At 40.6% G+C, this 25,582-nt stretch overlaps 1 protein-coding gene across 4 annotated transcripts in view; it reads left to right on the plus strand.

The window, feature by feature from the left end:
* The first annotated feature begins 392 nt into the window (after positions 1-392).
* The window catches only part of ABCC5 (ATP binding cassette subfamily C member 5), a 74,949-nt gene continuing 49,759 nt past the window's right edge, over positions 393-25,582 (plus strand). For 2 of the 4 annotated variants that reach the window (XM_017680586.3, XM_017680589.3), the window contains exons 1-5: positions 393-537; positions 5,134-5,317; positions 24,258-24,415; positions 24,599-24,754; positions 25,416-25,563. In XM_017680586.3, coding sequence (XP_017536075.1) covers positions 5,189-5,317; positions 24,258-24,415; positions 24,599-24,754; positions 25,416-25,563 — 591 coding nt within the window. In that variant the 5' untranslated portion in view covers positions 393-537; positions 5,134-5,188. Of the gene's footprint in view, positions 538-3,484; positions 3,560-5,133; positions 5,318-24,257; positions 24,416-24,598; positions 24,755-25,415; positions 25,564-25,582 lie in introns of all 4 variants that reach the window. The other 2 variants (XM_017680587.3, XM_017680590.3) reach the window with 2 other exon arrangements.

Raw genomic sequence — 25,582 nt, forward strand, 5'->3', positions numbered from 1 at the left:
AATGCAGGGTCGAATTCTGAGTAAGCAATCGTAATTGTTAAGTGCCACAACAGATGTGGGGCTGGTTGGTGGCAAGGACACAGAGGCTATTATGACCTTCACGGTGTTTTCTGACTATAAACGGCCGCACACCGTCGCGACCCCGTTGCCTAAAAACACTGGGCTGATCGCCCACAGGGCTAGAGTCAACCCTCCCGGCCCTCCATTGGGGCACACGGCCTCGTGGAAGATTCCAGACGGGCTCGCAGAGGCTCTGGGAAGGATGGTGCAGAGCCAGGAGCGTGCTGGAAAGGAGGAGCAGCCTGCACCGCCTCCAGGGTTTCTACGTGCTTCTGGGAAATGGAGTCTTTTGCCGGGCTTGGAGCCTCTGGCTCCTGGACGGGGGACTACATTTCCCTTCAGCCTTGGGCAGTCTTTGTGCAACACGCCTGCGCAGTGTGGCGGTCAATGCCGCTATAAAGGCTTGTTTTGCTGCGGGGCTGATGCTCGGGAGCGTGGTCGAGTGGCCGGTGCGGCCGTCCTGCAGCCGGATCGCAGGTAGGTGGCGGCCACCTTCGGATCGTTTCCTTCTCCCTCGGCTGCCGCGAGGATCTCCCCGTGTGTTTCCTCCGGGGCTGGCGGGTTGTGATCCGAAATACGAGCAGTTCAGGACAAGCCGGGACCAGAGAAACGGGGCCTGGCCTCCCTCTAGTCTGCCGCCGCGCTCTCCTCAGGACGCGACCCCTGAGGGCTCGCGGTGAGGTCCTGGCGTGGGAAGGCAGGTAGGGTGGGATGAATGGTCGGGGTACTGGCGACATTCACGGCTGCAGCCACCAGGGGGAGCTGCGCCCGCGGCCCGTGGGTTTGGGGTTCTATCACTCGCCAGGCCCGAGCTGGCGGTGGGAACGCCCTAGGGCATCCCCAGGGCGGGGCCGGGGCATCCCAGGCGAAGCTGGCCCGAGAGGAGCCCCCATCCTCAAGGTTGTGGGGAGGGCGGCCTGGGGCACCCTCCCTCAAGCCGCACACCGGAGATTTTTAGCTACCAGCGACCTTGGAAGTCATCCTCTCGGTTTTTTTTGCAAATGGGTAAAATGAGGTTCGTGACAAGCACGTAGAGCAAACCCTGGTCAGAGCCAGGCATGAAACGCAGATCTCTCTACTGTCATCAGTGCCCTTTTCACTTCCACCATCACCCAGAGCTGCACGTTGCTCTGTGTTTATTATGCAGGGGTCATTTGGTTTCTGCACAGACATGGAGAGGCAGGAGGCAGATGGGCACAGGAATGAATGAGTGGCAATGTTTCAGGTTTTGAAGGAAGAGATGGGTAGGTTATACTGGGGTCTCTAGCATAAGTGAAAGGTGCAGAAAGTTGGAGACGCAACAAGTGGATTATAGGAGGGTGGTAAATATGTAATCTTTTAGCTTCAAGTCATCTTGTGCAGCTTCAGAGCCTGGAATGAGATTCCTGAGGTGTTGGAGACCTAAGGAATGTAGTAAAGGCAATTTGGAAACACCAGTCTAGCTAGTTATGGTTCCTTTAATCGTGTGCAACCCCCCTCCCCCAATGCAGCTTCCTCTGCATCGTTGTGCAGGGAGAATGCCTACACTTTTGTCCCTGGAAGGAGAGTCTTGATAAAAAAGGCAGCTGATCAGTGGCCTCACTATAGATTTTTGAGTATGGGTACTTCTCTGAAGAGGGGTGGTGGTGGTCTTACTGTTTGCTTTTTCTGCTAGTGTCATTGTACAGCTCTGACTCAAACATAAACAAAAATCTCTTCCCTTTTTTCTCTCTTGATAGCTGAGGCAAGTTAGCATTTAAAAAATACTTTTTAACAACTTTAAGGGCAAACAGAAGAAAATAGGGAAATACAAACAGTATCAAACAAAGTCTAGCCTAGTGATCTTAATTGCTTTTTCCAGATTTGGGCCTTGTTTTTTTCCAAAACCTATGAGGCTTCCTAGGTCTTGGCTGGCTTTTGTGTGTGGTGCCCTGCCTTATATTCCTGGTACACCAGTGATGGATAACCTTATGTTCAAGGCCAAGAGATAGTAACTTTGTGCCACTGTAGACCTGCCTGCTCTTCATAGCCATGCTGCTTTCCCCAGGAAATTAAAGAAGCAGGAGTGTTGGAGGTAATGGAAAACTGTTGCCAACACCCTTCAGATGCAGAATAATTTGAAATAAAGTGGTTAAAAAGAAACCTTGGTTATCAACGGTTCTTAGATAATTGAGGTGATCTTTATGTTCTTAACGTGGCATTTGGTATTATGAATAAGTTACTTTGGCCTCCTCTCTTTCCAACTTCCTCCCCTCCTGCCTTTTTTCAAAGTAGGACTAACCTTTTCAGCTTCCAGATAATCAGGTAGGCTAGCAAACCTTTGAAGAGGAGGGTTGGCCTTCTGTGATCCCTGTAACAAGAAGGATTTCCCTGATCTGCAGCTGCAGGTCAACACCGGGGACACCGGCAGGAGCCAGGTCTGTTTATTGTTTAAGCTTAATGAGGTCTCAGTGACATGATTGCTGTGCTCTTGGATGTGAGCTGGTGTTCTTTCTGCGGCAGTTTGTCATTGGACAAGGTGACTTCTTTTTTTTTTTTTTTTTTTTAAGATAAGCAACTTAGCATGATCAACCCAGAGTATTTGAACCGGACCTCTGAAAGGCAAGAAGTCAAGCTTTCTTTGGGCTGGAAACGTCTCTGTAGAGCAGATTTAGTCTTTTTTTAATTAGAGGATTAGTACGGGTTCTCCTTTTTTTGATGCCTTAAAAAGTGAATTGTAGCTATTAGCATTTTGTCTGCAAAGTAGTACTTTTAAGTCACAGTGGTAGTTACAAATTTATGGAATCCAAAAGGCAAAGTGGCTATACTTAAATTTCTAGTGAAGCTGTTATAAAGGGTGTTTTTTCAGTTCGTATCTGGGAAGCTTTGAACCCAGCTTAGAGTGGAGGAAACGTTTTAGAGAGGAATGTATATGTTATATTTTTTCAAAAGTAACCAGTGTTCATACAGGATGTTGACAGAGTTAGCTAGGCAAACAAGGATTTAGACAGTGTTTCAGGTAGAAACTAGGTAAGACTTAGTAGGACAGGTTGGGGAATTTGTTTTCTTATTGCTTTTTTAATAACAGCTTTACTGAGATATAATTTATATACCATAAAATTCACCCCTTTAAAGTTTATACCTCAGCGTTTGGTGAGTATTTTTACGGAATTGCGCAGCCACCACCACTATCTAATTTTAGGACAATCTCAAAGTTAAGGTATAATGTTGTTTTGTATCTTAGCCCTGTAACTTCATGGAACTTTAAAATAACATCAGCTAACCCATTACCTAATTATAAAAATGCAGAGATGGGCTATATCATTGGTTGAATAGGTGTTTTGTAAGACTTCATTAGTAAAATTCAATAGGAGAAATGACACCTGTTTTTGAACTGTGGCGTTTGTAATGCTTGAAACAAACTTCATTTGTTTCCAAAGAGTCTTAAATTCTTTTTTAATTTTAGACCTATCTAAATGCTGTATACCTTGGGTTTGAACTTCGTTGAAGAGTGTCTCTTGAAGCAAGTGTCTCTTTACTAGTATGTTCATTTTCTCTTATCTTTTGTCCCCCCTTAGAGGTGGGAGGAGATCATTTTTGTTGATTCTATTGCACATATTTTTTCCTTTAAAAAATGAAATGGTACTTGAAAATTTTTTGAGAAATTGTTTTTATAGCAAGTTGTAGCGCTCCAAAATCTTACGACTACAGACTATCTACAGTTAAAAGAACATATGGGATGTGAACAGTTCTCAGAAATGGGTTGCTTTAATTTGTCTGATTTCTCTCAGACTGTTCAAGTACAGTTGGATAATATCCATCATATCATAGACAAATTTTCACAAATGCCTAGGGTGCCTAACTGGTTTTCTTGGCTTCACTGGAGATGGCTGGTAATTATAGATCTGCTTTGTTTATGTAACTGTATTCCTATTATGTTAATATGTGTGCGCAATTTAGTTAGTAGTTTAAAACCTATACATGCTTAAGTTACTCTACAAGAAGATATGTCAAAGAAATAATCAATCCTCCCATGCTTTCTTCCATCTGCTACCTCTATAGCTTTTCTTCTTCCTTCCTAATTACAACCCTTAAATAGAATTTGTGCCTCATATCGAATTTGCCAAGTATCATAATTCCTCCAAGTGGTAAAGATTCCTCAAGATAAATGCTGGGCATAGAAGCCACAGGGCATAAATCTGCAAAGAAGTAAAAAGCTAACCTTTTCAAACAACATGGCTTCTCTCTCACTTACCAACTTTACATCTCCCTGTATGGCCCCGGAAGATGACTGGTTAGCCAGAGACGGGTAAGATTCCTCAAGGGAGGAACAACCTAAGACAGGCACAGTCGCAGGGGGGCCATCAGATGAGAAATTGGGGATCAATAGTTGTGAAGCTTAGAACCTCACCCTCCCTGTTTTGAGAGAAATCTGCATCCGTGGATGTTTTAATGCCCTTGTCTAGCTTGGATTAACACATAGTCTACAGGCACACACCTGATCATCTACAGTTGCTCTCTTACAACACCAAACTATATTTTCTACCTTTATCTTGCATCTACCTACCACTTCAGCATTTTATTAAAAATAAAAATAATAAGGGAGAAATGTGGGATCCACATATAAATCAAGTATAAAAATCAAATGAATATTCATATTTGACCTGATTGTTTATAGTTCAAAATGCATGATCAAAACCGAAAGTTTCTGTGATGAATGCTCTTGTACTGTTCACCATGTAAGAACTTATTCACTATGTAAGAATTTGTTCACCATGTAAGAACTTGTTCATTATGCTTCAGAAGATTGGAGACTGACGAGAATTAGGCTTGAGATGGATTAATGATGGTGCATTGAGCATTGACTCCCCTATACAGAATTTTATTGTTGTTAACAACCATTTGATCAATAAATATGAGAGATGCCCTCTCAAAAAAAAAAAAATTGTGTGATACAAGTAAAGCACTTAGCACCAGGTCAAAAAAAAAATTGTTTTTATAGATATAACAGTGGAAAATTTTAATGCTCTTGCCCTTTTTTCTGTTTTAAAGCATTGTGCATATGGTTAAGCACAATTTAAGAAGTATCTGTCTATGATGAATTTTTAATTTCAGAAATTCTCAAGTGAAACCAAGAGTCTGTGAGTCCTGGCACCTTCACTCAGAGAAGATGAAGGATATTGACATAGGAAAAGAGTATATCATCCCCAGTCCTGGGTACAGAAACATGAGGGAGCGAACCAGCACTTCCGGGCAGCACAGAGACCACGAGGACTCCAAGTATGAGAGAACTCGACCGGTCAGTGTTTCTTTCCTCTGTTTCTCTTTTCTTATCTGCTTGTTGTACTAGACCACACCTCTTTTCATAGGATAGGTAACTTAAAAAGAAATTTTGTTTTCTTTATTGGCATTAGGTCATTGTTAGGAATTTATAGTTACTTACAAAGGAGCAGGAGAAGGAGAGGGAGAGGTCGGCTCTCAGCCTCACACTTGTTTTGCTTTCTCTCTGCCACTTAGACTCCCCTTTGGTGCCTTCTGAAAAGGTTTTGCTTAAAAGAAGGCAACTTATGGGGGTTGGGGATAGGGCTAGGGAGGGAGCAGAGGGAATATGAACCATCAAACTTCATTCATGGACTTGAAATTGTTTTTGCCTCTGCCTCTGCCTCTGCTGTTTGTCTTTAAGATGTGAATCCTTTGGAGAGAGAGACTCATTCAGATTTCAGAGAGTACCTGGAACAATTCTATTGTTGCAGGATAATCAGAAAGTTTTTCAAGGAAATCCATGAATGTAAAGGAGCCTTTAGATAATAATCTAGTTTTCTCCAAGGGAGATAATGGCTATCATTTTAAATTGGAAGAAATATCTTTCTTATGAGAAAAAAAGTTATTCCTTTCCTTGAATTTCAAGAGTAACTAAGAGGAAAGTATGGGGGTTACTGGGTTTAGGAAGTTGAAGTTTGTGTTCATGTATTTTTTATGTGAAAAGTTGGAAAGATCGGCAGTTGACACTGGAGTTTCATTAAATTGACGGTACCTGTCCCTCTTTGCTGTATGAAAGCTGTTGCCTTGTTGATCAACATTCTCTCACTAATGGGTGTTTTCAGTCCCTAGTGTATACTGTACAGTGCTTTCCCATTGAAGCTTCACTTTGGAGAAATATAGACTCAATGTAATCAGTGTCAAATCCTTAAGGAGCCAGAGTTGTAACTTTTTAGTGTCCTTTTGTCTAGACCTTATGTTAATTAAACATTTATTCCCTATCTTCTGAGTGCTAGATACTGTTAGTAGAGAATTTAAGTCTGGAAAAAGTCACAAAGTTAACAGTGGAGCAGGGCTTTGAAGGGTGATTAGGTATAGATGCTTTCAAGCTACTTATGTCATCTGTGCCTATGGGGTTTATGAATAAAACACTGTTGATGGTAGAACCTAACTCATGGGATCATAGAGGGTTAAATGAGGTAGTACGTATAAAAGGCTTTGAATGCTGCCTGCCATTCAAATAATGTTAGCTCTTAAAACTAGTCTAGAACGTAGGATGTCTAAGAGAAAATTCTTCATGTCATGCTAAGGAGTCTTTTACTAAGAGCACTGGGGAGCTGTTGAAAGTTATTAAGGATAATTTTTTTTCTTTTGAACTTTATTTTTTAGATAATTATAGATTTACATGCAATTGTGAAAAAACAGAGATCCCTTATACACCCTATCCAGCTTCCCCAATGGTAACTTCTTCCATAATTCCAGTACAATATCTCAACAGAATATTAACATAGATACAATCCATCCACCTTAGTAAGACTTTACCAGTTTTACATGCATTCTTCTGTGTGTGTGTATTCTCTGCAGTTTTTCACATGAGTAGATTTCTGTGACCACCACCACAGTCACAATACAAAACAGCTCCATTACAAGGATCCCTCATACTACCCTTTATAGCCACAGTCCCACACTCCCTCTTCCCCAATCTCTGGCAACCACTGATCTGTTCTTCATCTCTGTAATTTTGTCATTTTAAGAATGCTATATAAATGGAATCACGTAGTATGTAATTTTTTGAGGTTGGCCTTTTTCATTCAGAATAATTCCCCTGTGATCTAACTTAGTATGTGTGTCAGTAGTTCTTCTAGATATGATAATATTCCACATTACAGATATACCGTAGTTTGTTTAACCATTCACCTGGTGAAGGACATTTGGGTTATTTCTAGTTTGTAGCTATTACAAATAAAGCTGCTTTGAACATTTATGTATAGGATTTTGTATGAATCAGCTCATTTCTCTGGACAAATGCCCAGGAATACAATTGCTGGGTCATATGGTAAGTGCATGTTTAGTTTTATAAGAAACTTGAATATCTTTCCATAGTGGCTGTACAATTTTACATTCCCACCAACAATGTATGAGTGATCCAGTTTTTCTGCATTCTTGCCAATATTCGGTGTTATCATTTTTTTTATCTTAGCCATTCTGATAGCTGTGTCTGATATCTCACTGCAGTTTTAATTTGTGTTATGTAATGGTAATGATATTGAGCTGAGAAGGGATTTTTAAGATTTTTATCTTAGCAAGGTAAGTTTGGAGGCAACATGGAAAAAACCTGTATAGGGGTGAGAGACAAAATACAGGGAGCAGTCGGGAAGCTCCTGTGGATATAAAGAGCTGTGGACAGGAACGACTTGGCCCTGTTGGCTTTACACAGAAAGTGTGAAGTCATAGATTTAGAGGGATAGATCAGTGAGATCCAGATGTCCGTTCTTGAATAATAGGCCAAAGACTTTGGATATTAATTGCTTTAAGTTAAAATTTAAGCAAAAGCAAGAGAAATCTGTTTGATGCTTTGATAAGCTTTGTCATTGTGGAAGTTGTTTTTTTCTTACTGTTTTCAGGCCAAAGCCCAAGGGTGACGTGTTTTTCATGAGCACGTCTAAGCTAGGCAAGGAGAAAGGATGGAAAATAAGCAGAAGTCAACTAAAGTTCACATGCCATTATGGAAGCAGACCTGGTGGAATTTTCTTTCTATCAAGTTAGAATATTCTGTCTGTAGGAAAGGTAACCCGGCAAGTATTCCTGAGGACCAGTGACCTTCATTTAACTATTTCCTCTAGTTCTGTGTGAGGCTGAGCCTTTAACGTTGGTTGGAGTTTTCATACTTGGTGAAATATTTTGTTGAGCTCAAGTTATATACCAGGGATCAAGGATGTGGGTCTAATTTCTTACCAAGAAATATGATTCTAAGATATAGTATTATGAAAGAATTATGGTCTCATAGAAAATGTGCAAGTTGTAGAAGATTATAGCAGAAAAAACAGATCAGTCTTAACCCCTCTACCTATCAACAACTATTATCATAAAGTAGTTTTGTCTGTGAGTTTGATTCTGAAAGCTTTTTTTTTTTTAACAATAAGGGTATGTGAATTTGTCTATGCCCTTATGTTTTCACAGTCAGGAATATTATCTGTGAATCTACTTGCTGTTAGGGAGGAGCACAGGATGAAGGAGATTAGTATTTGCCCTCCCTGCATTATTTCCGTCCATTGGTACTCGGTGACTCAGCAGGTTTTCTGGTCAGACCCTGATAGGATGAGTAAAAACACCTGCTTTTCTTTTTTATGCAGCCGTAAAGCTTTAAAGTGTTCAGTGTGAGAGAGAGAGAGACTGTATGTGGCCTGGAGCCAGGTGCGACAGCGCTGCTACCAGTGCCCACGCCAGGTGCCGCCCCGGGAAGGAAACGCGGCTACAGCGCATGGGTCTCCTGAGGCTGGCCAGCTGCTGCCTTGACCAGGAACTCGTTAGCACGAGGCTGCTGCTGCTTGTCTAGGAAATGCTGCTTATTAAGGGAAATAAATATAGCTTGTTGGCATGAGGTAAAGGAGCTTTCTGTCAAAAGGGAAGAGAAGTGTTGGAACCGGCTTCCTGTTTTTTTTAAGCGGCTTTAAATAACTAAGTATTTTGTTAAGATACAGAACTTGGACGTTACGAATGGTGAATGAAAACTTTCAGTGAAATCTTGGTTCTGCTTTTAGGTAGCCTTCTGCTAATGCTTTTCTTTAATATCTCACCAATCTTTCCCTTTCTCTTAATCAAAAATAAAAAGGTCAGTGCTCCAGAAGTCTTTGCAATGGTCGAACCTGTCAGTATCAAAGTTGCTGACTAATGTGAAGTTAATTTGGTGTACCAAAGTCCACTGATTAGCAGACTTAAGCCTGTCTATCCCTTCCTTCCCCACTGCTCTTTTAGGGAGTTAGCCTATTTAGATAATTAGATATTACATGTGTTTTCATTATTTAAGATTTTTTTTGAATTAGCTCTTCACAGAATCAACTTTCAGATGAAAATTTCTGTTTACCAAAGCAGGTATGGTGTGAAGCAGTCACTTAGTTTTTTCAATCTTGTATTCTTATAGTAGAAAAATAGGGAAAGTGCCCAAATCTTCCCCTCTGAGTGTGAGAACGGTGTTCACGTCCCCATTGTCAGCAGTCGCAGCCTGCTTTGCAGTACAGGGGTCATGTGATGGAGCCACTGATGTCTTAGACTCAGCATTTAACATGAACAGAGGATGAGGCACTGAAGGAAGTTTTATTTACAAATTACATTTTGGCTTTTTTTTTCTTTTTAAGCTGAAATGTAAAAAATCTAAAACGGATTTTGTGAAATGCAAAAGACCAACATTTTATTCTCTAAATCAGTGATACTCAACCGAGGCTGAATATTCAAATCACTTGAAGAACATTAAGAAAAATATCAAGGCAGAGCCCTATAGCAGACCAGTTAAAGCAGCCTCTAGGGTGGGGCTCAGGATCAGGTTGTTTGAAAGCTCCCCTGGTGATTCCGACTTGTGGCCAGTGCTGATGACCTCTGCTCTAGATCTCATGGGATAAAGTCTCTTCCAGCCCCTCAACCGATGGGGCTCCAGGTGTTTCTTATGCACCTTCCCACCTCCCTGAGTTATTTTCAGTTTAATCCTTTGAAACCTTATCATTGTAATAACAAAATTAATCTCACACCCCAATGTAAGAGGAACTTTAAATAAGTTCCTTAAAATTTAGCTTATGAAACAACTGGAAGTCCAATTGCTGCTGATTATGAGGTAACACTAGATGAGAACTGGGGGAAAATACTCGTTTTACCATGGCAGTGGTGTTGTTATATCCATTGGTTTTATATATTTACACTTGTGAATTATATTCAGAGCTGATCCACAGCACGAGGGTAACAGCGTAGTTACAGATGAGTGAACTGGTGCACAAGTTAATGTGTAGCTGCTGAGTGGCAGGGCTGAGATTAGCATGCCTCCCTGACTTTGAATAGTAGGCTCTTTCTACTATTCTGCTTCCTCCCCAAGAAGGTGGTCTAGAATTTTGCTGTCCCTCTTCACTGAAATGGCTGCTATTTTGAAGTTCTTAAGGGAAGAGCTTGAGATGTTTAGGATCACGTTAATAACCTTTGGAGTAAGGATGTGATAACAATCAGAAAAGGAACTGTGCTTTGTAGTTTTTTTAACTTGGTGATAGCGAGAGTGGGAAAGCCTGATGTCAGCCAGTTTTAGGAGGGCATCAGCAATTTAATTTCTTTTTTAATTTAAAATAAATTTTAGCTTCTTTTTAATTTCATGTTTAATATTTTGAGTCTCTTGAAACCTGTATCTGTACAACAGTACCCCTTTAAAGTTTGTCTTTCTAGATGTTTGTCATAAAGGCAGCTGCGGGACCAGGACATGAGTGGAAAAGCTTTCACTTGGGCCAGAGGGTTTATAGGAAGAGGCTGCCATTCTGTGTTTCTGTTAAGATCTTGTGAGTTAAGGAGAGGAGAGGAAGAAGATGCTGTAGGATCTGAGGCTTGTCCATTCTGGTTGCACCCCAAATGCTTTGCTTGCTTTGTGGGATGTGCCAAACAGGAGTATTGCAGCCTTTAATCTCCTAGGAGGCTGAGAGGTGCCTCTGCATTGCTGGCTGATTCCTGCCATCTCTGCATTCAGGAACAACTTGGGTAAGTCCTCAGCCACCAAGCTTAGGAAGACTACCCTGCTGTTGTTCTGCTGTCAGGAAGGAATTGTTTAGTTGGGGGAATGATTTTTGGCCCCTGGTATCTTGTCCCAGGGGCCTCCAAGCTGGGGAAAAGCCCATGTTTGTCCTGTCAGCAGACATTCTGCTCTGGTAGCCTGTTAAAAAGAGATGGGACAAACTAGATAAGCGGTGGCCATGCAGGGTGACAGGTGCACTAAGGGTCACAAATGTGGGGAGAGTGTCAGTGCACATGGAAGAGGGGAAGTCTCTTCCTAAGCTTCTGTTTGCTTATGGATCAGTCGTACCTTGTTCCCCTCACCAGATGGGCGCATGTGTGACTGTGTTTGAACCTGACCGTTGAACCATGGCAGAACCTGAATTTCATTGCTCCTTTTATTTAGTTCCTCAGTGTCCCTACCCTGCCCCATTGCCATCACCTTGGTTGCAAAAAAATGCTCATTATCTCCTAGCCGCATAGTCCTCAGGAAGATACAGATGGCAGTGGCAATTCCCTGTTTAATGTCTTCTCAGCTCCCAGTTCAAGCAATATTTTTCCTTTTGGAACAAATGAACTGCTCTGGTGCCTCTCTGTGGCTGCATCAACTGGCCATGGAGAGAGTCTTTCAGTCTGCTGTGCCCCTTAAGAGAAATTAGAGCAAACAGGTGCTTCTCAAGAGAAGCTTAAAAAAGTTATTTCTAAGCCAGATCTAAAGCATCATAACAAAAAAACCAAGCAAGCCTCACAAAATACACTCCCTAGATCAGCAAATGTCATGTACTATATTGGCTGTTTGACTCTCTAGGGCCACCTTAGCACTACTAATATTTGGGGACCAGATAGTTCTTTGTTGTGAGAGGGTTGTCCTGTGCATTTTAGGATGTCCAGTAGCATCCCTGGCCCCTACCTTCTGGATGCATAGTTATGAAACCAAAAATGTCTCCAAATAATGCTGAATGTTTCCTGGGCAAGCAAAATCACCCCCACTTGAGAACTCCTGGGCTACACTACTCAACACTGTAGCCCCTAGCTGCATGGAGCTATTATGCATTTGAAATGTGGCTAGTCCAAACTGAGATGTGCTAGATATATAAAATACACACTGGATTTCGAAGACTTAGTACAGGAAAAATGTAAAATATTTTATTAATAATTTTTTATTGGTTACATGCTTAAAAGATCACAATTTGTATATTATTGGGTTAAATAAAATACATAATTAAAACTAATTTTACCTATTCCTTTTTACCTTTTTAATGTGGCTACTAGAAAACACTTAAATTACGTTTGTGTCTTGCACTATGTTTCTTCCGGGCAGCACTGAGCTAGAGAGCTGATCTACTGTAGTTTAGCCACTAATCTTGTATTTGCAGTAAGCCATTGGATTTAAATTATGTTTTTCTTTGGAAAACTTTCCTTAATAGAGCAATATCATGGGGACAAAGAACATAGAAAATATTACGCATTAACAGTTTGCAGTCCTGAGTACCTGCTAGTTGCATATTTAAATGGATTCCGTGTTCAGATAGTGTATGTTTGCCTTTCATTTACCTCCTTCTTTTATTAGATTTTATCTCCATTTTTACTCACGTATATATAGTTGTATCTTAAAACTTAATTTATATTTCTCAGTTGACAATAAGTTTAGAGACAGAGATAGAAGCTTTTGAACAAATTTAGTAGATTATTTTGGATCTTGATAACTTCTGAATTCTAGAATGTAACTTGTATGAAGGCAATGCTTTTGAGGTATGGCTTCTGTTTGTTCACTCTTGTATCCTTAGCACCTAGAGCAGTGCTTAGGAAGTAGTAGGTCCTCAATAAATACTCATTGACTGAATGGATAAAAAAGTCATATTTTCAATAAAAGCTGGCTCTTCAAGTAATATATCAGTAACCCGGTCACTTCTGTGGCTTTATTCCTCTTCCCCTTAATGCTAATTTCATTCTGTAAAAGTTTCCCGTTTGTATTTAAACCTATCTGTCTTGCCTTTGTTAAGCTTCTGGCTTTGAGGGGGAATGGAGACTGTCTCCCTTCCGCTGCTCAGCTAAATACACTGTTTAATTCTCTTCTATCTATTTCAAAATTTTAATGTAGTTTTTTGGGTAAATCCCAGTGGATTAATGTATGGTATGAAACTTAGATCTTAATTCATCTCTGATCTATTATTTATTCGTCTCAACAATAGATGCTGAATCATGTTACCCTACCTTGTCATGCTATTTATATTGCATATCGTAAACCTCAATAGCTTGAATATATTAAATCTTTTTTCTTGATTCATTTCCATTTTTAATCCATTCAACTTTAGAATGTTGATGACTCACTTTACAGAATGTTAGTATGGTAGGATAAATTTATTTTTACCTTTAAACAGTTACGCATTAACAGTTTGCAGTCCTGAGTACCTGCTAGTTGCATATTTAAATGGATTCCGTGTTCAGATAGTGTATGTTTGTCTTTCATTTACCTCCTTCTTGTATTAGATTTTATCTTCATTTTTACTCACGTGTATATAGTTGTGTCTTAAAACTTAATTTATATTGCACAGGATAGCATGGAGAAGACAAGTAGTGGCTCTGTAGCATCTTACTATGCTGATGGACAGTGACTACAATGGGATGTGTGGGGGGACTTAATAATATGGGTGAATGTTGTAATCACAATGTTGCTCATGTGAAACCTTCATAAAATTGTATATCAATGATACCTTAATAAATAAATAAATAAGTAAAAAGAAAACAATGCCTGGCACATAGTAAATGCTACCTTGGTTTGTTATAAATTTTCCCAAACATTTGTCACCTTCAAGTTAGCAGTTTGCCTTTATGATACATGCTACTCATGAGATCTGGCTGTAAACAAGGAAGATTACCCTAGCTTCCTCTGTTTCTTGCTAATGTCTTGAGGTAGGTAGAATACAGACAGCCCCAAGTCAACAAAATAGAACTCAAAGTACTAAAGCTAATAGCAGTTCTTCTTGGGGAAGGTCTTTGAGAGGGTGTGACTATTAGTTGACCGAGCTGGACCTGGGCAATGGGAGGCTCCTCATCCCCTCCTCTGTCCTTGGAATGTGGGTTCTGCTTGACTTCTGATTTCTCAGAAGCTGCCCTGAGAACACAGCCTTCAGTTAGTAATGTGGTATTGAGGCCATGTGGCTGGAATACATGACTGGGTCCAATTAAGACTTCTGTAAAGATTGTTAAGATTTAGAGTGCAGGTGCAGAGATCTACTTGATTCGCAGCCACCCAAGACTAGCTTACTTACTCATAAGAAAGCTCTCTTGCTTACTGAACTTGCCACCTAACATTCTGAAGCACTCTGCCTCTTTTCTGTCTTTCCTTGCCCACGTGTACAGAGACCAGTTTGTGAACCAGCAATTGGCGAACCAGCCAGGAGTCCAAAGAAATAGGCCCTGGGAAAGAGGCATTTTTGGGGTGGGATATCCTCTGTTGGCCACTGATGTCTACATGAGGAGGGGTGGCCTATGTGCCAGATGCTTGTGGACTACTGTGAATACGGAGATGCCCCTCAAACACCAGCTGCTCTAATGCATTTGTTTCAGGAACTGTGCAAAGCACACGGCAGTGGGGAAGGGAAAGGAATGGCTGCCACAGTGAGCCTGGCCTCTACTGTGAGCAGCTTGGCTGGGCACCACTGATGCCCAACTAGAGGCTGAAACTCAAGTTAGAAAGTTGGAAGAAGAGCTGAGATTAGAGAAGGATGTGCAATTGTCCAGACTGTGCTAGCTTTGGGGTTGACAGTCAAGGTGAGAGAGCAGGGTAATAAATTGGAGACTTTAGTGTGCCATTTTGCAAAGCTAGGAAGAACAAGATGCCATGGATTAACGTCCTAATCAAGCTTGTGACAAAGCCTGACTAGGACCCTAAGAGGTGGGATTTCTGGAAAATTGATGAGAATGAAGAGGAGGATATTGTGATGACTAATGAGAAAATGGATGAAATGCCCCACACTGTCCAACCCCTAATAGAGAGGGAAAATTTAAATAGCAATTAACCAAAGAACTCCTAGGAGAAAGCTTACATTTTTTCTCTGTCCCTTGAGGTTATAAATCTTATCACGTCTTTGAAATATAGACACCCCAGGAGATAACCAAAACACTGCCCACAGAGACTGAAGGAAAAAAGAGGGAAGGCTTTTTAAAGTACAGACTGCTATAGAAGCTCCCTTCCCTTGCCCTAAAAAGCTTTAGCTGTGTGAGTTGTAACTTATACCTGTCTAAAGTTTTGGAATGAAAGCTGTAGTGTTTCTGTTTCTGTCTGTCTATATGTTTAGGTAATTCTGCAGATATATGTTATGTATATGTGATGTTTTTTTTTCTTCTAGAGGGTGAGTTAGAGTTATTTGGTAAAAGACCTCTGTTTAATTGTCTCAAAGAAAAATAAGTTTTGATATCAGTAATGTACTTATGTAAAACTGAAAATTTTCTTTATCTGCTAAAGCACAAAGTATTCTTGGACTATTCGTCTGTTCTTGATTGGATTGTGAAAGGTTTTTCTTTACCTTTTAAGTAATTTGCCTAGAAAACAAAGATTCTGTGTTTTATCAAAATAATTTCCTGTGCTTTATGTCATCTTTATTAAGTCTTTGATTCCTTAAGAAAACTGAGTCTTCTCTATTAAAAAAGCTAAGGTGTTTTACAACACTGTATTTGCCTTGGAATTGTCACTTTGGCTAAGTGGATAACCAAGTATTGTTTTGCAGTAACATATGATCTGTTTAATCAAGTGTTTTAAACCATTTGATGTTTTTGACAAGCTGCTCAAAAATAAAATTCTAATGAAGTCTTGTTGACCTTGAACTAATTTGGGGATTTTCCACAGGCCCCCGGGAACATCTCAAAAGATGTGTTCTCTCTTCTTGTGAAGAGAAGATGTTGAATTAATAAGGGTTTATTTGGTATGTTAAATTTTATGGGAAGCACTGTGAAATAAGAAGTGTTGCCAGGCTGGTCCTGACCTCTCAGGTGGCTTGCACTCTCTTCAGAGTGTACTTCAGCCTTGCTAAATAAAACTTCTAGCCCCACCAAAAGAGTGTTGCTAAACTTTCTTTAGGTTGTTCCAGAAATTATATGAAATTCCTTAAAGTCTGATAATGTCCTAGTATGATGTGATCAGTCAGAATTCTGATTATTATTTTTTCAAGGGTGTTACTGAAATAACCAAATTCCCTTGTCAATTGTATTATAAGAACTCTCATCAGATCTTTAATCAAGGCCATTTTTAAGTATTGTGTCACTTACAGATAGTTACTGAGTAACTGTTTTGCTCAGATGCTTTTGCAAGTGTTCCAGCAAAAGTGCTTCATCTTCAAGGAGGTTCATAGAAAAGACTCATTGACAAGTACAGGTTTCTGAAAACGAAAATCCATTTGCCTTCATGTGGGAGGGGTGGGGTAATAATGGACCTTTCAAGTGATTTCAACCCACAATACGTCATGAGATGGTAGCTTGAGTCTTGCCCCTCTTCTCCTTCCCACATCAGTAAAACAGGCACATTACTTTGATGATAAGACATTAATATGTGAATACTTGCCTCTGCTGTACGACACTCTGCAGGTTTTGCTGGAACATCTGCAAGGGAGAAGATGGGAAGTGCACCCACTGAAAAGGCCCAGGCACTGCTGTAAAATTTTTGGGAGTCATTTGGTTAGGTAAGATAGGCATTGTCCCAGAAGCTGTGATTGATAAGGTGCAAGGCTCTCCAGTCTAAGAATGTGAAAGAGATGCAAGCCTTTGTAGGGATTGGTGGGTTTTGGAGGACTTTTATTCCCCATCTAGCACAGAACGTCCACCCTTAACGATTCCTGGCACAGAAAGGAGGGACTGGGGATCAGAGCAGCAAGCCACCTTTTGAGAAGGAAAAGTACTAGTGGGGCAGATTAAATGTCTGGGCATCTTCCAAGCAGGGCTGCCGTTTGAGTTAGATGTGTCTGTGACTGTTGAAGATATGGATCACAGACAACAGAAAGAGAGACTATCCCTAGGATTTTGGTCTCAGCTCTGGAAGGGGGCAGAAACCCACTATAGCAACAGAGAAACACACAGAGCAATAGCATCTAGCAGTATACACAGCACTCCTCCAAGTAGAGCTTCTTACACAGCAGCTAGTGCAGCAACAGTGGGATGAGCTCAGAGCAGTTTGGCTGGTGATCACTTATGAGCCCTGATCATTAACCCTTTGCACTCACATTTGTGCTGTTCCAAAAGTGATTAACCCTGTGGCTTGGACAATGGGAAGCCGAAGGGTGGATGATCATCAGTGGGCCCTTGTGGGGTCAGGATGTGTGGGGGGACATTTGGGTCCATCTGTAAGAACCTGAGACAGTCCTGTCTTCAATGTTTTGGATTATAAGGCACTGAGACCCCCTGGCAATCAAGAAGCTGATGCCCTAGCTCAGGTATAGCCCTAGCACTGACCCTTCAGTAGATAATAGCAGATTAGGTGCATAGGAAGAATAGCCACTATTGCACCCAGATGGGATAGCATATTGCCAAGGATGCTGGACTGCCCTCGAAATACAGAGACTTGATTAATGTAGTAACACATGTCCTGTGTGTCTAAACAATGCCTAAGACAACTGCCAAAGGCGTTTGGGGGGTATCCACATGAGTTCCCACGTGGTGAGGGGTTGGCAAATTGATTATACTGGCTCCCTTCCTCCAATTGAGGGTTTTAAATATGCTTTCATTTGTGTGGACGCTGTGTTTGGCCTACTCCAAGCTTTCTCCTGTCTCCATGAAAGCCAGGCTGCCACTGTTAGGAGATTAGGGAAGCTGAGTACCATGTGTAGATACCCTCATCAAATAGACAGTGACTGGAGGGCTGGTAAAAAGGAAAATGAAATCTTAAATTACTAACACATTAGATTACTTACAGGTAAAAACACCTTGGTTGGTTGGATTAAAGTACTATTCCAGGCTTTAATATATTTAAATAATAAATTAGTAGGGCTTATTGCCCTGCATGCCAGACTGAGGACCCCTTCTGAGGTACGCAGTGCCATGATGTGGAAGTCATGGGAAATTTCTGCTGACCTGATTCTTACCATGGATCATTGTGCTATGCTGCGTGAGAACGCCAAGCCCCAGCATGCCTGAGAAAGGCATCATTACTGGAATTTGCAAAGGGATTTCCCACTGGACTGGGGAGTTACTTCATACCCCTGAGTGAGGGAAACTATTCAGTCTGCACTGGGATCCCTTTGTCCTTCTGTGAGCTGGATCTGTTGAAACATACTATACCTGGAATGGAACACATACCATTGTAAGAGGGGAGAAGGGGGGCTCTTGGTCTGGCATATCCACTCCCTCTACCCAATCCATCCCCTCATGCCTGACAGTGCTGCCTTCCCTGGCCAACATATTTGGTGTACACAACTAGTCAAGTTCCTAAAGCTGCCAACCTCCCTTTCTAAAAGGCCAGTTGGGTATGTTTTATTTTCTCCTGGTACGACCGTTTAGCCACCATTTTTGTTCTCTCCATCAGCCTGGAGGGTATTATAGAAATAATAGTCAACAAAGCCTATCTTTATGGAACACTAGAATGTCTCTAATGAGAAAAACTGTTCTCCAAAATAGAGTGGTCTTTGGTATTATTACTGCCTCACAAGGAGACACTTAAGCCATTATCCAAACAGAATGCTGTGTGTTCATACCAGATGAGATTGCTAATCTGTCATTCATATTACTATATATTAAAGCAGCTGACACAAGTGAATGTCTTGAGTGATCTGACCCCCAGCCGAGGGGACTTAATAAATCAGTAGTTCAGATCATGGAGCTTTTAGTGGAAAAAGTCACTGACTTTGGGAATCATTGTCTTAGTCTTGCTCATGTTTTCTTTTGCAAATGTCTGTATTGTTGCTGTCTTATCTGCCTCCAGTGCGGCCATAGCCACCAATGGAACCATTTCCATTGCAAGTTGCTGACAACTCAGGGCACATTGCAGTAGAGTGGGACATGCGAGATTGTACGAACCGGTCACAAGGGCTAGTGTCAGGAAAGGTCTTTGAGAGGACACAACTGCTGGTTGATGCATGAATTGGATCTGGGCAAATCAGAGGCTCCTTACCCCCTCTCCTGTTCTTGGAATGTGGGTTCCATTTGCCTTCCTTGCTCCAAGAAACTGCTCCCAGGACACAGCCTTGAGATAGGAATATGGTGTTAAGACCATCTGGACAGAATATATGATTGAACCCAGTTAAGACTTCTATATAAATTGTTAAGATCTGGCAGGTAGGTGTGGAGATCTCCTCGACTTGCAACCACCTAAAACAAGCCTTGTATGTAAATTCCCTCACTTACTAAACCTGCCACCTACAATACTGGAGTGGTCTGCCTTTTTGGTTTCCCCTTGCCCTTCATGTAGTTTGTGAACCCAACAGTTCTCTTTTGCAATAATATTCTATAGTAAGTTTAATTGAGCAAACTGGATAGATGTCTAATGGCTAGGAACGACACTCTTTGATCTTGTAATACACTGGTGGAATTTATCCTAAGTAATCCAGAAAGAGAAAAAGAAACTACTTATTTATTATGCTATTAATAGTAAGCAAAACAGCAGAGAACCTAAATAGAACTGGAATGGTTAAGAAGATTCCTCAGTGGTATATCATGCAGCATTAAGTGATAATCAGATTGTGAGATAACATGAAGCTATTTTAGTTGACATTTGAATAACAGATGGCAAGCTCTATTACCATGCTAGGGGCCAGGGGTGCCAACACTCATGAGACAGCCTGCCTGCTGTGAGACCTCCCAGAGCCCCCACTGCAGTGGCGCCAGTGCAGGGAAGGCATAGTAGGCAGGAAGTCAATTACCTCATCTTGAAAGAGTTAGGGAAAGCTAAAGGGAAGAGGAAGTAGTTGAGATAGGCCGTAAGATTTATCAGGTGGATAAATTGGTAGTATAGTTAATACATGTTAAATGTTTATTATAGACCCAGTACTTTTCATTACCTCATTAGTGCCTCTCAAGGTATATGCACCATTGTAAAAACGAGTAGCTGAAAGTGGCTAGGTTACATGCTGAAGACTGGTGGCAGAATCATCATATGAACCCATCTGTCTTCTAAAATCCATGCTCATATCACTGTAGTTCACAGTGGCCTCCAACTAGGGGGAAATTCTGCTTACGGAGTTATTAATATTTTTATGACCATAGGGAAAATAGTTTTATTGGAGTGAGAGGATTTTCTCTTGATATTCTTGATAATGTTATTTTTAACACCCAACCTATCTCTGAAGCAGCTGGGTACAGATATGGAGCACAACTGTTCCCTTCAAAACAGAGGATCCTCTATAGATTCCCTTATCTCCATCAGATATTTCATTTTCCTCACCTAGGCAGTGAGCAAGATAGGACAACAAGATTGATAATAATTTAGGAAATAACAGCAAAAATGGGATATAACTTGGAAAGTGGGTTTCTTCAAGGGGTGATTTTTGATTCTCTTAGCTCAGTAATACAGACTTCTCTATACCCTTACTGTGGGAATTTCTATTCCAAGTTTTATTTTTATATGAAAATTTGAGTATTAGTGCTATTTCAGTCACTTTTATTGGAGTTTATCTTTGTCGAAACAAAACTATATTGAGCGCCTTGTTCTGAAGTCAAAAGCAGTAAAAGAGCCCTCAGTCTCTGTTATGTTACAGGCACTTGATAATGCTGGTATAGTAGTCAGGAGGTGTCTGGGGGAATGAAACCTTGCCTGCCAACTCTCATCTGAGTCTTTAAGAGCCTTTGATTTTGGCCTTCTCCAATCAGGAAGTAACCTGCCACCCATGTTTGTATCATACAAACATGACATGATACATAGTTAAAGGGACAAAACTCATGCTGTAAGAGGACTTTGCTGTTGGTAAGTCCATTCACTCTTCTGTTCCTAGGATTTGTTGAAAATTGTACCTAGGCATTTTAGAGATGAAGAAAGTGAAGTCAGGATTTGTACCATGTACATAGAAATTGGCATATTCTTACTCCCAGCATCTGGAACAGTCTTGCACAGAGGTGCTCAGTAAGCTATTTGTTGGAAGAGTAAATGAAAGGAGATGTGAAGATTTTAGTTCCTCTTAATGCCATTGTGCCAGTCTCATGTAAGAATACTAAAGGATGACATTCCAAGTTTTCTATTTCTGATGTCAAAAAATGTTTATAAAAGTCTCCTAACTCTTGAACTTGGTTCTTCTGGGAAGACCAAAGAACTAGAATAGCTAAACCAGTTTTGAAAAGGAAGACTAAAGTTAGAGATATCACACCTACTTTAAGACCTAAAACTTGATTAGCTACAGTAATCAGGTTAGTGGTATCACTGGAGGGAAGACAAATAGGTCAATGGAATAGAGTCCAGAAACTGGCCCATGTAAGTATGGTCAAATGATTCTTACATAGGTGTGAAAGCAATTTAGTGGGGAGATGACAGTCTTTCACCAATTGTGTTGGAACAATTGAACATCTACAGGCAAAGAAAAATGAGGCTTTACTCAAATCTTATATCTTATACAAAAATTAATTCAAGGTGAGTGGTAGATATAATGTAAAACAAAAAATTTAGAAGAAAACATAGGAGAAAATATTCATGACCTATGAATAGATAAAGAATTTTTAGACATGACACTAAAAGCATGATCCGTAAAGGAAAAAGTTTTCAATAAACTTGATCAAAATTAAAAACTTCAGCTCTGTGAATGGCCCTATTAAGGGAGAAAATATTTGCAAATCATCTGACAAAGTACTTGAATCCTTCACAGGTAAAGAAGTCTCCAAATTCAATGCTAATAATCCACTTAGTATTGATTTAATTGTGCCATTCAGTGGTTTCCACCTGTCAATTGGAAGTGATTAGTCTGCGATGTAATAACATGATAAAGGCATATGTCAAGAGAAACATCTTCTAGAATCTATGATGTCTTGCATACTCCACTAAAATCAAGTGCTCCTGGATTGTTTTTCAGTATTTGGCAGTACCTATCTGTGTGAAAAGACATTTTCTAAGATGAAATTGTAAGATCTCTTTACAAATCAGCATTAACAGATGAAGATTTGCAATCAGTTTTGATGAGAGAGAAAACTACTTAAAAAACCCAATGAAATGAGATCTTATTTCCATATAAAAAATTCCATTCTTCTTATTAGTAGATCTGTATTACAAAAAAACTGTACTCAGTTATTATAACTACATTTTGAATTTTGTCAATAAACATTCTGTGGAAATTTGTTTTATTTTGTAATAGAAGTGCTTACATAATATCCTCAATATTGCCTCTTGGCCAAGAAACCCTAAAGTATTTACTCTCTGGTCTTTTACAGAAAAATTTGCCAACCCTTAGCTTAGAGCACTCGTTCTTCTTTTCTTCTCTAGTATATGCTTTTAAAGCATTCACAGTTTCACTCTGTGCTCCACATTAGCTCCTTTGTACAAATTTTGATGTGTTATATATAATATCTCTCAGCTCAAAGTATTTACTAATACCCATTTGATTGATGTCTTCTATAATTCATGTTATTTAGAAGTATGTTGCATAATTTCTAAATATTTGGAGATTTGCTTGTTATCTTGGTTACTGTATTCTAATTGAGTTCCAAGGTGGTCAGAGTACATACACTGTATGATGGCAGTCCTTTGAAATTTGTTGATGTTTGCTTTATAGCCCAGCATATAGTCCATTTTGGCATAAATCCAAATATGCACTTGAAGTGGTATTGTTTTATTTTTGTCTTCTGAAGGTTTGGATACCATCCAAGGGAGGTCCTTGTAACATTCCCTACCTACTCTATATATATTCTCAGTTACTATTACCTTATAGCAAGTATGTTTGTATTTTTAGGGTATATCATTTTCCTTTCTCAACCCAGAGGTTTTGTTTTCTTCTCCTGTGGTTATAGGCAAGTTAAAGATTTAAAAACAAACAAAACTTTTTGATGTATACTTGAATCTCAGCAGCCTTTAGTTAATTATTAGGTGCCATGGTCCCTAACTACTAAATAAATGTTCATTTTATGTCTAAGGACTTTATGTAAGAGTTAATTCTTTCCTTAATGTTGACTCCTTTGTCATGTTGTGTTGTTATTCTCTTCAAACTGGTTTACTTTACCTTTAAAATGAAAAAAATATGCCTTCCAGTTGCAGAGGCTGTGTACTTTCCTGATACTGAGCAGTGCCTTATCTTATCTGAAGGTATATAACTATGTGGTGAACTAAAGCTATTATATTTGAGGAGAGAGCCACTGAAGTATCCAGGTGGCCCACATGCATGAATTCTGCCCTTTCATTTTCCACTAATACTTGAGTTGCCTCTGTTCTCTGTGGAAAAAAAGTGGTGTGTAAAAATAAGAGACTCTACAACACGTGAGTCACAGTGGGTTAGGAGCTATGCCACTGAATTTTTTTCTTGATTTGGGGATCTATGCTTTCTTGCCATTTCAAAATAATTGCCAGAAATACTTGTGATAATGTGAGAAAAAGGTGATGTACTTATAATCCTTACTTGAGTGTATTTTGATTCATGAGACCCTCTGCTCCATGCTGCAGAAATCTGGGTATTGAAGCTCTTTGCTGTATAGCCACAGTGAGAGCCCCTGTTCTGCTCTCCCTACTGCTGCTAAGAGACAGAGGAGGCATGTGTACCTCTTGGCCTTTCTGCGTGACGGGGCTGTTTAGTTGGGGGTGATAGTGAAGTTCTGTCATAGAAAATGGGTGATAAAATTTGCAGTTGTGAAAAAAAAATTTGCAGTTATGAAGTAACTGACTCAGTTTACTTTGGGAAATGAAAGAAAAAACATGTCAGTGATAAAAATATACATTTTAGAATGTGCAGCACAAAGAATGAATCCTGTTGTAAACTATGGGCTTTAGTTAATAACAGCATAGCAAGACTGGTTCATTAATTGTAACAAGGGTACCACACCACTGCAGACATTACTAATTGGAGAAATGGACAGGGGAATGCTGTACTTTCTGCTCAATTTTTCTGAACCTTGAAGTACTAAAAAAGAAAAAATGAAATCTATTAGTTTAGAAGTTTTAAGTATCTGGTTTAATGCTCTTCAGTGAGTTCATATCTTACAAGTTGGTATTTAATCCCCTGAGCCTTGGGATTTCAGAGGTGTGATGAACCCGGTTTGCAGTTTGAGCTGTTATGTCAGGTAGCTGTGCCCCTCTCTGTTTGTCTGATGCTCATTAATGTGCTTTTGCCTTCTCTCCCTATCTGTTGAAATAGTTGGATTGCCAAGATGCCTTGGAAACAGCAGCTCGAGCTGAGGGCCTTTCCCTGGATGTCTCCATGCATTCTCAACTCAGAATCCTGGATGAGGAGCATCCCAAGGGGAAGTACCATCACAGCTTAAGTGCTCTGAAGCCCATCCGGACCACTTCCAAGTAAGAGGCCTCTGCTGGTTAGTGACTTGTCAGTGAAGCGCCAAAAGCATTTTTGAAAATTCGGGCTAAGATGAGACTTGGGGGAGATCTGTTTTTAGTCAGTTGTGTTTACTAATCTGTGTTTTGTCTGACAATTTTGTGTGTGCACTGACAATTTTGTGCTTTGGGTTTTCTCTCCTTAAGACACCAGCACCCGGTGGACAATGCTGGGCTCTTCTCCTGTATGACCTTTTCTTGGCTTTCTCCTCTGGCCCGCGTGGCCCACCGGAAGGGAGAGCTCTCAATGGAGGACGTGTGGCCTTTGTCCAAGTACGAGTCTTCTGATGTGAACTGCAGAAGGTAGGCGTCTCTGGTCCACCCTCGTCTCCCACGTACCGGATGCATAGGGCCTAAGCTAGAGTGTGGGACCTGCAACGCGAGCCTCGGCTCTCTGTCCTTTCAGGAGCCTAGCTGTCCCGTGGAGGAAGGAAGGCCTGGGGGTGCCTTTCTCTTTGCTCTGCTTTCTCTCCTGTATTGCCTTTAATCCTGTTTTAACCACGGGCTTTCTCTCTCTCTCTCAGCCCCGCTTCTCTTCCTGAGTCTGCAGGGAGATTATGTTGCTGCCTTGTGACAGAATACATTTTTGTGGTAGCTGATTGTCCTCATTAAAATCTAGTTTACAATTTTACATTTAGGATCCTTCAGAAAGGGTTGGGGGCCCTTGAAAAAGGAGGTTCCTATCCACAAAAAAATTCTGTTTGGGGGTAATTTTTCTGGGTTGGGATGAAAGACTTCTGTCCTTTTCATTTTCGGTATCCTGAGAGGCCCTCCATATAGGGAAAATATATAGTTACCTGGGAAGGGAATTTTTCGAGAAAGTAAAGATTATGTTCATAATTTTAAAGGAGAGACTTATGTGAGTGGCCTCAAAGCCTGGAGACAAAAAACAGGGGCAGGAGGGAAGCGAGGAGCATGTACTTACCTGGGGGGATGTGTAACAAGGACGTGTGCCCTTGTTAAGACTAGAGAGGCTGTGGCAAGAGGAGCTGAACGAAGCTGGGCCAGACGCTGCCTCCCTCCGAAGGGCTGTGTGGATCTTCTGCCGCACCAGGCTCGTCCTCTCCATCATGTGCCTGATGGTCACGCAGCTGGCTGGCTTCAGTGGACCAGTAAGTCCTAACCATTCCC

Source organism: Manis javanica, chromosome 3 (assembly GCF_040802235.1).
Source record: "Manis javanica isolate MJ-LG chromosome 3, MJ_LKY, whole genome shotgun sequence".
NCBI lineage: Eukaryota > Metazoa > Chordata > Mammalia > Pholidota > Manidae > Manis > Manis javanica.